Source organism: Hipposideros armiger, unplaced genomic scaffold (assembly GCF_001890085.2).
Source record: "Hipposideros armiger isolate ML-2016 unplaced genomic scaffold, ASM189008v1 scaffold_376, whole genome shotgun sequence".
Classification (NCBI taxonomy): domain Eukaryota; kingdom Metazoa; phylum Chordata; class Mammalia; order Chiroptera; family Hipposideridae; genus Hipposideros; species Hipposideros armiger.
This window is the reverse complement of record NW_017731726.1, coordinates 684,600-697,473: the sequence shown is the minus strand read 5'-3', so window position 1 is coordinate 697,473 and position 12,874 is coordinate 684,600. Positions and strand designations below refer to the sequence as shown.

The 12,874-nt window shown below is 39.3% G+C and overlaps 2 protein-coding genes across 8 annotated transcripts in view; one reads left to right on the top strand and one right to left on the bottom strand.

Moving 5' to 3' along the window:
• Positions 1–608: 608 nt before the first annotated feature.
• LIG4 (DNA ligase 4) lies at positions 609–10,633 on the bottom strand. 7 transcript variants are annotated; one of them, XM_019662417.1, is made up of 3 exons: positions 10,537–10,613; positions 8,860–8,925; positions 609–4,461 (listed from the first exon to the last, which is right to left on the bottom strand). In XM_019662417.1, the coding sequence occupies exon 3, from the start codon at positions 4,431–4,433 to the stop codon at positions 1,698–1,700; it is 2,736 nt and encodes a 911-aa protein (XP_019517962.1). In that variant the 5' UTR covers positions 4,434–4,461; positions 8,860–8,925; positions 10,537–10,613; the 3' UTR covers positions 609–1,697. The 7 variants fall into 7 exon arrangements, 5 of the variants coding, with proteins under 5 accessions (XP_019517962.1, XP_019517966.1, XP_019517965.1 ...); XM_019662421.1 differs by having other exon boundaries at positions 609–4,381; XM_019662420.1 differs by lacking the exon at positions 8,860–8,925 and having other exon boundaries at positions 609–4,381; positions 10,537–10,633.
• A 27-nt stretch (positions 10,634–10,660) lies between these two features.
• The window catches only part of ABHD13 (abhydrolase domain containing 13), a 17,904-nt gene continuing 15,690 nt past the window's right edge, over positions 10,661–12,874 (top strand). Inside the window, exon 1 of the mRNA XM_019662424.1 lies at positions 10,661–10,940. The gene's annotated coding sequence lies outside the window, so the exon portion shown is untranslated. The remainder of the gene's footprint in view (positions 10,941–12,874) is intronic.

The following is a 12,874-nucleotide window of genomic DNA, read 5'->3' as shown; positions in this document are numbered from 1 at the left end:
AGCAACTTGTCTGTTCCCCTTCCCCCAATTCCCCAGCACTGTTCTCATGCCCCTAATTCCCCAATAAAAAATTTAAAAAAGGAATAGGAATAATGTACACAGACTACGTGAAAGACTTATTACAAATGTTCAGTAGAAGAGAAGGTGGGGGAAGGTGGCATGGTGAAACAACCAAAAGGTCAAGCAATGGGCTAGCAGGACACATTCCAGTACATTCAATGGAACATTGTGCAGCAATTAAGAATGATGTGGGTATATTTTAGTGACCTGTATATATTCTCACAATTCATTAAGTGAGAAAAGCTGGTCAAATAAAGCATTCTAGTTTGTTTTATACTTATTTGTTACACTGTAATGTAAATGTGTTTCCTACTTTGCACTTTCCTTACCAATGATAACCTAAAATAGGAAATGTTATTATCTTTGGTGGTAAAATTATGCAGTTTTTCTCCACTACATTTCAATGTATTTTGTGATTTTTCTCAATAGAGATTATAAAAATATACAAATGACCTTAAATAGGGACCTGATGTGAATTAATAAAAAATGACATTGATACCATGACATCTGACTGAAATATTATTTTTAAAATAAATCATAAGATATTATTTCAAAAGTATATTAAATATTTTATTTAAATTAAGAAACACAACAAAATTGCATTAATTTGTCCCACTGTTTGGTTAACATTTCTAATTACTTACAAGTAACCTACACACAATTTCTAAGGTACCAAATTCCAAGTATTTCAATGGTGTCATGAAAGAATAGTTTTCAAAATGTATAGGCTGTTTTCCAAAATTCAGTATATAAATCCAGACACAATATATACTATACACACTGACTTTAAATAATCTTAGAATAAGTAAGTCATATTAAAAGTCAAAGCAATTTACTTCTCTATAATGAAAGTGACAACACACATGCCATTTGACAACTATTCAATGGATTATACCTAGGGAAATTACTCTGTGAATATCACTTATACTAGAGTACAAATTCACATAAATACACTTTCTTTAGAAAACAGTTAAATGTGCGCCAAGTACTTTTAAAATCTCAAGCTTTTTTTTTTATCAAACTGATCTAATTTTAAGTATTTAGACCATTAAGTCTCATTCCACTTCCCCTAATTTAGCTAATGACATCATTAACAAGGTCTTATTCATGAGCTTGACTTTAACCTTAAAAAATAAACTTGTTTACATTTCACATTTAAAAGAATTTCAGCATTCAATTTAAAAGGCCTGTTTTTACAAGTCCAATTGTGACAATTCTGCTTTTTTCTAACAATGCTTTTATTAGATAAAAACTTATTAAAATTTTTAGTTGACTTTAGAAAATCCTGTTTAGGTCACTACTAGGACTCTAAAAGCTTCTACATGTATTTTATTAGTATCTGAGTCAAACTTCTAGATTTCGATAGAGATATCACATAACACCTTTTCTTTAAACTGTTTATTTCACCTTGATTATAAAAATCATCAAATACTACATTGCTTCTTTCTTGGCTTTGGGCCATTCATTGTCTTTTCTATCTCAAAAGTTAAAATGATTGTTTTCCTATATCTAACAATACTGTTGAAGCACAGATTTTAAGAGATAAAAATAAAACGCAGTTTAGTCTTTTATCATTACTACCTATAATTGCAAGGCGTCGGCCAAACCCGAGGCTTTCCTCGCGAGAAAAGCTAGCCTTAAACCAAATATTGATATTCCTCCTGTAATTCGCATTTGTCTATTGAATCAGTTACCCAACCTTCTTGCAGAATTTTAAATTTTCTCTTAAGAGTTCTTCGAAAAGCTTTAAAATCTACAACACGACTATGATCCTCCCCAATGATTACATGAGACACTCCCTCAGCTAAACAAGACACCACTTTTGCTCCATGAAATCGAAGCTCTAAGGCTGTAATAGCTAATCTTGTTCCCTCAGTTTTGGTACTCAAGTCATTAATAACAGTATACAAGTCCAGATAAATGGTGTGGTGTCGAAACATACTGAGAGGAGAGCTGTCCCAGGAATACCGATATTCTAAATCAGCAATCACAGGAGCCATTTCTTCAGGAATCTGTTCATTAGTGTCTTTAATTCCTGAAAACACTTCCTTCAGTTGGTTCAAATCTGTGTCAACAAAATAACTATCACCATAACAATCATATTCACGGGCAAAATGCTGTTTTGTTGATGGGCACATATGAATCATAAAGCGAGGCTGCCATGGCACACAGCTTTTGGTCTTAAAACACTCTAACAGCCACTCAGGCTTAACAATGTCATGTTTATTTGATGAGATTATGTTTTTCACTCTGATATTCTCAGACCCTGCAATAACGCAGTATGTGTCTGGGCCTGGATTTTGTACTATATAACCACCAAGTTCTGCAATTCTGTTTTCCAGATCAGGCTTTGCATGGCTGTCTGTTCCATTCATAACACAAAACTCCACATCTTCAAATATATTGGAAACTTTGTTTATGTTAGAAAGGTTAGGGGCTTTTAAGTGCTCGATAATTCCAATAACTTTCTTAATCTTTGGGGCAGCTTTCTGCTTCTTTTCTTGTGGTTCATCATCACCACCTACATAAAGGTGTTTCGATGCAAGCTTTCCAGATGCTTTCCCTCGAAGTTGCTCTAAATCATCGAGAGTCATGCATTCGTGCCACTCTTTGTCTTCTCTTATCTTTTCAATTCGCGGAAAACGCAAAGTGCAGCCAGTTTTATACATTTCACTGGACACAATCTCTGTCGCTTTAATCTGAACAATGACAGAATTACAAGGTTCAATGTACACTTCTGGCTTCTCTGTTCCACAGGAAATGCTGCTTGGTGGAGCTTTTTTATGAAAAGGCTTCCAATGTTTGGCCAGTTTTAAACCCAGATCATACAGTTCCTTCATGGTGTAACCTGAGCCAACACGACAGAGAGTATGAAACACTGATGGCTTTTCACCAGATGAGGGCTTCTCGGCTACAGCACACAAAAAATGAGACATCATTCCACCCCGAGAACCTTTACCCCAATAGCCCCCGACAATTATGATGTCCAATTCATCCATCAGTCCATTTACATACTCTGGTTTAATTTTTAACCATCCTTCACCTCTTTTGTCTGGCTTATAAATGGATAGAGGATGTTTTATCATGATTCCCTCTTCCCTTTTATCTATTGCTTCATTCAGAGCATCAATTACTTCTTTCTTAGTATGAGCTTGTGTTTTCTGCACTATTTCTATTCTACCTGGTATTGGTGTAAAAATACTACTAAGAATTTCATACCTCTTTTTCAGGGTCTCACGTCCTAATTTTTTATTATTGACCATCAACACATCAAAAACACAATAACAAGTTTGCAGATCAGAATCTTCTACCATTCTTTTAATATCAAACTTATTCCCCTTCTGCATAAAAGTTTGTGTATTAGGATTATAGGCCATCATCTCACCATCAAGGATACAGGCTTGTATGTCTGTTTTGAATGCACTGTGAATGAATTGTGTAAGAGAACCTTCTTGTGGAAAGGCACCAAACTGTTCTGTATATTTATATCCGTTTCGGGAGAAATATTCATATACATTTCCATCTTTGTGCATTTGCATACGCTCGCCATCTAGCTTGGTTTCGATGTAGAAACTCTGATTTTTCATGTCTTTCTCAATTCGCTCAATATCTGCTATTGCAGCTAGCATTGGTTTAAAGGGGGAAAATAAAGTAATAGAAATATCACTGAGTCCTACTGAAGGATCATGCAGTTGCCTACAGACTTTTTCCAGGTCTGTGGTGACATTATGCAACTCAGCAGCATCATTATGAAAAACAGAAAATATAGTTTGATGACTAAAACCAAGCTTTAAGTCCTTTACAATCATCCGTATAAGCCACTTTTGTTCAAGTGCTGAACTCTGAGTTATAAGCTGAAGAAGACTCTTCTTTACTGACTCCTTTCTTTTGACAGAGTTATTGGTGGCAATCGAGTCTAAAATGGCATTTACTTGCTGTATGGTTAAACTTCCTTTCTGCAAACATCTTGGTTTCAATACAAAGTATGCAATCATTGCAAAGTCTCCAGCATCTCCACGAGTTCCAGTAGGTGTTCTGTAATTTAAAAGTTTAAGAGCATCTTTTCCTTCTCTAGGTAAATTGAGCAATTCAATATAAAGCTTGGCAAGCATAGTTTCTTTGATTCCATAGGCCATTCTCTCTCTTTCTAGCTGAGGAAGAATAAGTCTCATTGCTGGATAAAAAGAGTCTGTGACATCTTTTTGGTTTTTATGAAGGGCATTGTGAAAATTTCTCCAAGAATCTAAAAATTCCCTGAAGTGTCTGATTTTTTCTTCACGTCCTTTACTTCTCTGTATTCGTTCTAAAGTTGAACATAAATCTGCAAAAGGAACATGAGATGCAACAGTTTGTAAAGTTTGTGAGGCAGCCATGGAAGCGATGGTGAATCCTCCGGTTTAACTAATAAAACAAAAAGAGAGTAACTTTAAGTACAAGGTAAAATGCAACTAAATATTTAATGTAAAGACCTTATAGAAAATGCCTTGTTCGCAATGTTTGCTAAATGAAAATAGATCAATGCTATAAATAATGTCTTTTCAATCTCTACATTTAATGATAATTATTTTGCTTCCATTCTATTTAGTATCTATTATCAAAAGTATCACTAGTCCCATTCCCTATGCTTACAATAGTAAAATTAATAATTTAATTATTCTCTGTAAATTGCAACTTCTACTGAAATTAATTATTCCATTTCATATTTAGCACAGAATACAGAAGATGATCGCTAATGATGATAACAACAAAAAAAATCTAACACATAAGGCTCAATTTGCTGTATTTCTGAGCTTCTGATGTAAGACCTTGCCTTATATGTCTCGTCTTTTTCTGTCAGACTCAACATCAGAAACAAACTTCTTAAAATGGATGTGTTGAACAAAGCTCAATGAATTGAAATTTCGCTTTGTAGGAAGTTTGAACTACAAAAATAAGATCCTTCAAAAAAATTTTAAAAAAGGTATCTTTTTCCTCTAGACAAACCCTATGTCTATATTTTATTTCCACTTCTTCACTACTAGCTATCTATGCCAAATCATTCTGAAATTCAAAATCCAACTCAAAATATCTACCCCATGAAATCCTCACTTGACCTCTTTTAACTCTATTTTATCATAGTTAGAGTTTTATAAATTTAAATTCATTAGTATGCTTTTGTTGTTTATATTCCCATGCGAGTTACCCCCACCACAATCTCCATTCACTGACTACACATGAACCAGGCACTGGGCTATGAGCAAATATATTATAGTATGTTTCTTGTGTCTTAAGAGTGTATATATTCTGTAAAGAAAAAAGGATATAATGGGAATTAATTATAACATGCTAAGTGCTTTAACAAAAATAAAAACAGCAAAATGTTATGAGACAGAGCTTTTCACTTAAGTACCTTCTAAAGTGTGGACTCTGAGAAAGACACCTGCTAAGAAGGGCTCCTGGTGGCTGAATGGGCTCAAATTAAAAAAAAAAAACACCAGAGCCTAGCAGCTATTTTCACACAGGGGCCTCTCACACAAACTGCACTTAACTACTGCGAAGCCTGCACTAAACTGCCTGCCTGCACTGCGTTCCTGACATCTGAGCCAGCCCTTATAAAGGAATTCTTGGAATTGCATTTCAACCAATAGGACTGAGCCTTTCCCCATCCAATAGGAGCTATGCAGCTACATCCCCATTAGCATCTTCACCAACCAATCAGTCTGACCAATCAAGACAGTGCCTTTTGGACCAATCAAATTGTGAGGATTTAGAGTCTTCCTTTGCATAAGGATAGGCCATCAGGGATCCAGGCAGGGATTTCTGTCTATCTAAGCTAGCTCCCTTCTGGCTCAGGGAGTGCACTTTTCCTTTCCCCCAAAGTCTGAAGACTGCATTCCTCAGCTATGAAGATGAATCACCAAAGACTTCTCATTGGACCAGAGCAGAGCAGAGCAGAGCAGTCTAGCTATAGAAGGGCCATAACTGCTTCATAACTGAGCTGAAACACCATTGAGCTGTTCCACATCCATTCTGTTCTCACCGTTATGCTATATCACATTTGACCTGTTTGCACTGAAGTTTTCTTCTTCATCGCACCCCAAATAGTGGATCCCTGTTGGTGCTAAATTGACACCAATGACCATCGGTTGACAAAAGAAAAGAGATAAAGGGTACCTTGCGGGGCTAGGGTCTATAATATTTCCTAAAGCAGTCACCACAAGTGTGAAATTTCTTCTAAGTTTTAAATATTCATGCAGGTTCTATCAGAATGTATAAGGTATCAGAACTGTTTTAATATGGTTTAAAAATGTAACACTAAAATAAGCTAACTTTTCAAAATTAGACTTCAAGTAAAAACGTGTGCTCCAGGAATATAAACTGTGTTTTTATCCTGTGGTTTCAGACACCTCCTGGTACACCCCATGTAGCCCAGAGAGCCCAGCGCAGTTTCATGGGGGGCGGGGGAGCAGGGGAATCTACAGTAGTGCAGGGACCCCAAATTCCCCACCCCAACAAACCCAAACAATCACATATACTATCAGGACAAGGCTACATTATCTAGTATCTAGGACAAGAAATTGAATGGCTAATTACTGTACCACATTTACAAAACTCAGTCTCTAGAAGTCACGAATCATGCTGCATGTTGTGCTGCTAGGATCTGGGGAGACATCGGTTTATTTGTTGAATGACATACTAAATATCTAGAGTTAAGTTCCTGGGATAGTATACTAAAAAAGGCCAGGAGACACAGACACAGACAGACACACACACACACAGCTGGTGGTATTCAGTTTGGTTAAAAATATTCAGCAGCTCTGACTGCGTTGGAAAGGTTCACAGCAGCCATTTGGTGGTCTATAGGGAAAAAAGCCACACTTTTCAGTCTAATTCCTGACAAAGAAAACCCACATTCTACTGAGTCGGTTAGACCAAGACATAAACCCCATGAGACTACATTCCTGAGACTTTTATCTGTGAATATAGTAACTGCTTCTACTCACTGTGTCTCATTTACATAACTGACTGCACCACCTGGTTATGTTCACTGTTCTACCTCTCAAAAACATGTTCCCTCAAGCAACTACATTATGGCATATAATGTTATATTTATAATTTATATATAATGTATGTAAAATGAGGTGAATAAATACTTCTTTAAATGTTCAAGTTTTGGTATACAGCTTTCAATCTCTCTGTAGAGTCTATATGGTCTCAAAGTTTCGCTCAACAAGACCCAGGCAAAGACTCAACTCATTTTATACTAATGCTGAACTCTAGTTACGGGTGTGGATATGCATACATCCTAAGACAGCTATATAAATAACAAGGATTCTAAAATTAATATAAAATGAAAGACTTAAACATTTTTAAATTATTAAAATTGTATCAAAGGCAAATATTAGGATTTCCACTGCTCTTTACATGCTCTGTAATTTTATTTTCTGGATTCTGGGGTTTTTTAAGCTGATGTTTTCAATTTATGAAAAAATAAAACAAAGAGGTTTGTGGTTAGGGCTCATGCTCTGGAGTTCAACAAATCTGAGTTCAACTGCTGACTCTAACAATAGCTGTGCGCTACGGGGCAACAACTTAATTTCTCTAAGATTGTTTCCTTAAATGTAAAATGGGGTTCATAACTGGAGAAATTAAGGTGAGAATGACAACAGACAATTTACATAAGGTGCTTAACACAGTATCTGGCAGTTAGTAAGTCCTTGATCAATTTTAGTAGTACTATAATGCTGTTGATCCAAGCAACATTTAAAATATATTACGAAGTACTAAGCAGATCAGAAGGGAGTGGGACACTTCACTTTTTGAAAACAATAAGGAAAGCTTTCAAAAAAAAGGAATACATCTTATTAATACACAATAATGACTCATTATCCTATATATATATATATATATATATATATATATATATATATATATTCAGCTGTGTCCTGAAGTAACATAACAAAACACACTAGCAAGGTTGTGAATATGGGGGATGATTCAACGCCACTTTATTGGAGAGAAAGTGACTGGTACAACTGAAGTTTACTTCCTGCAGCCCTGGACAAGATGATACGTGTGAGACAAAGGTTTTCAGTAGCCTATCTTCAACAGTACTTTGTGACGTCTGTGGAAAACCTCAGCTGAAAGAAATTAATGGATAGATTAAAAAAAAAAAAGCCAGAAGCCTGTGGGAAACAGGCAGTTAAGGGAAAAAAAAGTGAAGAGAAATAAGGTAATTCCCTCCAAGTCTCTTCTTTCAGTTCCACCCGTATACACTCGTACCTGCAAAATTATTGGTTCACACCTCTCCTCTGCCCCCTGCAAAAACCTTCAGCGGATCGCAGAGGAACCCCTGGCACTGGGCAAACCCCGTTACTTCTCTGAGCCCGAGGATCGCCATTTGGTGGGGGTGTGGCACTCGGAATCAAAACGTATGCCATTAAAGACACCAACAACACGATTCTTGAGAGACAAACGCGGAAGAAATTCTAGTCCTCTTGCCCCACGTCCCAGGGGTAGGAGTCTAGTTCAAGAGCCCGAACCAAAGACCCGGTTTCTAACGCAGCGCAGTAGCCAAGTGGTCCGTACCCCTCCCTGGGGATCAAGGGGGCGGATGACCTGAAGGGCTTTTTGTTTAGAAATAAAAAAAATATACATGAAGTTTTAAGAGCAACCATGAGATTTTGCAGGACTGAGAAGACGCGAGTCTTCCCGCTTTGGCCACCCTTGCCCAGTTTCTGCCTGCCCAGACTTCACTTCTGGCTCGCTCCGTGGACTCCGAGGCCCCTCCTGGGCCGGGCCGTACCACAAATCTCCTACCTGACGCAAAGCCCCAGACGCCGCCACCAAAGCTGAAGCCAGAAGCCAAAGGACAAATTCCGCCAGCTGCTCCAGGCGCAGACGCAGTCATCACATGTGGGGGGGAGGGGCACGGAGGGGAGGTGAGACTCATTACATTATGGAAATAACTTGCGCAGGCGCAGCGCATCTGCAGGGTTGTAAAGCCGTGACATCATAGGAATGATGTGCGCAGGCGTGGCGACTCTCCCGGGAGATACTGGAAAGAACCGCCACCTTGCTAGGGTGTGTAGGACCCGAAGCTTCCCTCCTGGCAGTGTAACTACAAACAGTTCACAATAGCTTCCCAAAGCAGCAGATGCTTTTTGTAAAAGGTTGACCCATGACAGTGGATTTCGTCGCTGCGCGAGACCGAAGAACACTTTGTGCATTGGCTCCCAACTTAGACCATGAGCCTCAGCCCTCTCTCTGCTTGGCCTACTCATTAACAAGTGACAGCCTCTCAGTTCTGTTCCCTGAATGTAAACAGTGATACCAATACTTATCTTGCTGGTTGGTTATGAAAGCGTGGGTTGAAGAATACATCTTTCCTCCCCAAACGTCTGCTGTTAAGTGGAAAAATTCACTTTACAATATTGACTAAAGCTGTCTTTTCCTACTTGTTTTTCATGATGGTACAACTTTGATGTGAGATCTTATCTCTTAATACAGATGTAATACATAATTCATGATAATATATAATATAGAATTCATAATATATACATAAACAGTTGAATGTCCAGAAATTAACAATGGACTCTTCTAGTATCTGTTCAAGGAGTCAAAGTTATTAGGCAAGACTTTATTAAGCACCTGCTATGATGCCCTAGGTATACAGGATTGCGAGATGAAAACAAACCCAGTCCTTATGTTTCAGGAGATGTTGATTTCTACCAATATTTTGCTATTTTAGCTTATGTAATTCTTGGTTCAGAGAATCAAGGGGTTTTCATTAAGTATCTCATAGCGTTGCTGTGATTATTAGTTTATTTTATAAGCAGTGCCTGGCACTTATTAGGTGATCATCAACAGGAAGCTTTTATCAAGAGCCTGGCTTTTACCTAGAGCTCTCCATCTGGTAGCAGAAATCAACAACCTCTGTATATATAAAACAGTACACAGACTAGGGAATGACCAAGTGCGGGGGTGGGGGGGGGGGAGACAGGCTATGTAAATAAACGGTCCAGTAAAATTTAGTGCCCAGGGGGGTTGACAGTGAAGAAATGAAGCTCCAGCTTCCGAGGCCCATTTGTGTGGCCACGTCCAAGGCCCTGAGAGTGGCCCTAGCAATGTTCCCATGGTCTTGTGCTTCTGTAAAATTTGCAAAAATCAGATAATTTAGCATCCTTTTTCTTTCTAAGGGCTTTAGAAATCTTCCAAGGTCCAAGCCTCACAAAACCTACATCTGCCTGTGATGGTCCACTCTGACAGAGGCAGGAGAAAGCCGGGTTGGGGAAAGACAAAAAGAGAAAAATAGTTATGCAAGCGCTTTAAAGTACAGGAACTCACTCCCATAACCCTAGCAACTCTATAAAGCAGACACACTTTCTTCTGCAAGAATTGCATCCGGCAGAGAGATTTGGTGGACTCAGGCCTCTCACCCCAGAAGCGTCTGCCTCCTAAGTGCCCCGAGAGCAGAGAGGCCGCAATATAGCATACCTTTATTCAGCCAGCCAAGCCAAACTGGGCACGCGAATGCCTGCGGCCATGCGCCGACGTATCTTGTCTGTCTCGGCCACCGTCGCGGGGACCCCCCCCCCCAACCCCGGGATGCGGTTTCTGCGCATGCCCAGGAGGGGGAACCAGGTTCCCACTGCTGGGAGAAAGGAGGAGAGCAGGTGATGTGGGAGCTGGCGGGGGTATTTGCCGGCGACATCGCGTGTGGGCCGGAAGTGGAGGAATCGAGAGCGGCGCCGCAGGATCTCCGGGTTACACTGTGGCAACGGCGGCGGCCCCTCTGCTGGAGGACGATGAGGAGCGACGGAAGCGGCACGGGGGGACGCTGCTGCGCGGCGCCGGATTGCGTGTTCACGGCCGACTGCGCACCTTGCGAGCTGGTCTAAGTAAGTGCGGTGCGGAGCCGCCGGGTCCGCTCCCTCCAGGGGGGTCGCGGGGTAAGGCCAGCGGGGGCCTTACGGGCGCCGTGGTCCTGAACCACCTTCCCAGGAGTGCGGGGCTGCGCGTGCAGGGCCGTGCGGGACTGGTTCCCCGCCGCGTCGGCCCCGGAAGGAGCCCATTCGCAGCCCCGCGAGCTGGGGGAGAAACCCAAACGAAAGCCCATTGTGGAGACTGAGGCGCGCCGATTACCAAAGGCCCTCAGGTGCGCTGCTGCCTAGAACGTAACTTAGAATCCTATATCATGGCATTTCCAGTAACATGTACAAACCATTACTTAGAAACCATCCCGCACCACCCCCCGCTCTCCCACACACAGATGAAAAGTGCCACAAAAATCCCAGCTCCTAGGTCTGAGGGATGGAGTAGCGCTGATCCATTCACGTCACAAACATTTAGACCTTCGAATTGCATGGCAGGAAGTTTTGAGTGTTTTAAGAAACAGCACCGGAGCACCCCCATACAGTTGAGGTCAATTTTACTGTAGATTTTTGTCACCATTTATTTTGACAACATTTATTGTCAAGATTTCAAAGGAAGAGCAACCTTTTAATTCAACAACTTTGACATATGTTTACCACGTAATTGTAACCGAATAGAAATACACAAGAGGATGTGGGCTTTAAGTTTTGATGTTTGATTTTCATTGATCCGTTTGTCTCATAATGGATTAATACTTGTGTGCATGCTTAGATTAATTACATACTTTTTGCTAAAAGGTTAAGTTTCATTCCACTAAATTAGAATTTGCGGTTGTCCATCAAGCATTGTATCATAGTTATCCTAAGACATAGACTGCTCAATTCAGTAATCATTATAGAGACTTGCTATGTGCCAGGCACTGCTATCTACTAAAAATGCAGAGTTGAATAAGGTGAAGTCACTGTCATGAAGGAACTCAGAGTCTAGGTAAAGCAGATGAGTTGCACTATACTAGTAAGTGCCGCCACATTAATTTGTACAAACTACAGAATCTGGAATGGTTGGCAGTAGGGAGTGGAGAGGTCCAGGGAAGGCTTTCTGAAGGTGATGCTACCTGAGCTGGGTTTTGATGGAAAAATAAGGCATTGCTCTCATTATTTCCTGTGTGCAAATACTCAGGTATTCTCCAGTAATTCTTATCCATTATTTAATCCAAGTCTAACAGAACTTCTACTTATACTTACTTTCACTTATTCTGTTCTGAGAAATAATAAATACCTTAAATTTTGTCCCAGAGAAGTAGCTGCATTTATGACAATATGTATTACATTTGATCTCAGCAGTTTTTCAGTTACGTGTTTTACCCCCCTTTTACATAAGAGGAGGCATATATTTAGAGAGGCTAAATGAGTTGGCAAAAGCCACCTAGCTATTAACAAACCAAGCCCCCAAACTCTCCACTTCACACTGCCTCTCATTGATAGTTACCGTATTTTGCTGAGTATAATGTGCATCTTTTTGCCCAGATTTGTGAGGGGGAAAAGAAGGATGCATATTAAACATGGGTAGTACTAATTCCGTATCTATATAAATGTTTTTAATGCTTTTATTTGTGCTTATGAGTTAAAAGTGTAACTCTAGAAATCAATAACGATATCCGTATGTAAAATAATACCCTGGAATACGATAATCGGTTTTTGTTGAACTTAAGACGAACTTGCAAAAGGAAAAGTTCGTGGTCTACTATGATGCATAAATATCGTTTACCATACATAAAATTTCTTGCACCTTGTATCTGTTCTTGTGTTTTGTAATTATTTGTTACATAAATTTCTTGTACCATAACATGTTAAAAAATAAATGTTAAAATTCTTTAATTCTTTTATAATACAAAAAACAGGTACCTAAATATAAACAAATACAAATTTGAATAAAAAAATTAAAACGAAAGATTTTTTTT

What these genes read in the sequence shown, in the direction of transcription:
- LIG4 (XM_019662416.1), bottom strand. Translation starts at nt 8,950, where the DNA reads ATGACTGCGTCTGCGCCTGGAGCAGCTGGCGGAATTTGTCCTTTGGCT. An exon ending in CGTCTGGGGCTTTGCGTCAG is followed by an intron (nt 4,382 to 8,859) that starts GTAGGAGATTTG and finishes TTCCTTTTGCAG; the next exon opens with ATTTATGTTCAACTTTAGAA.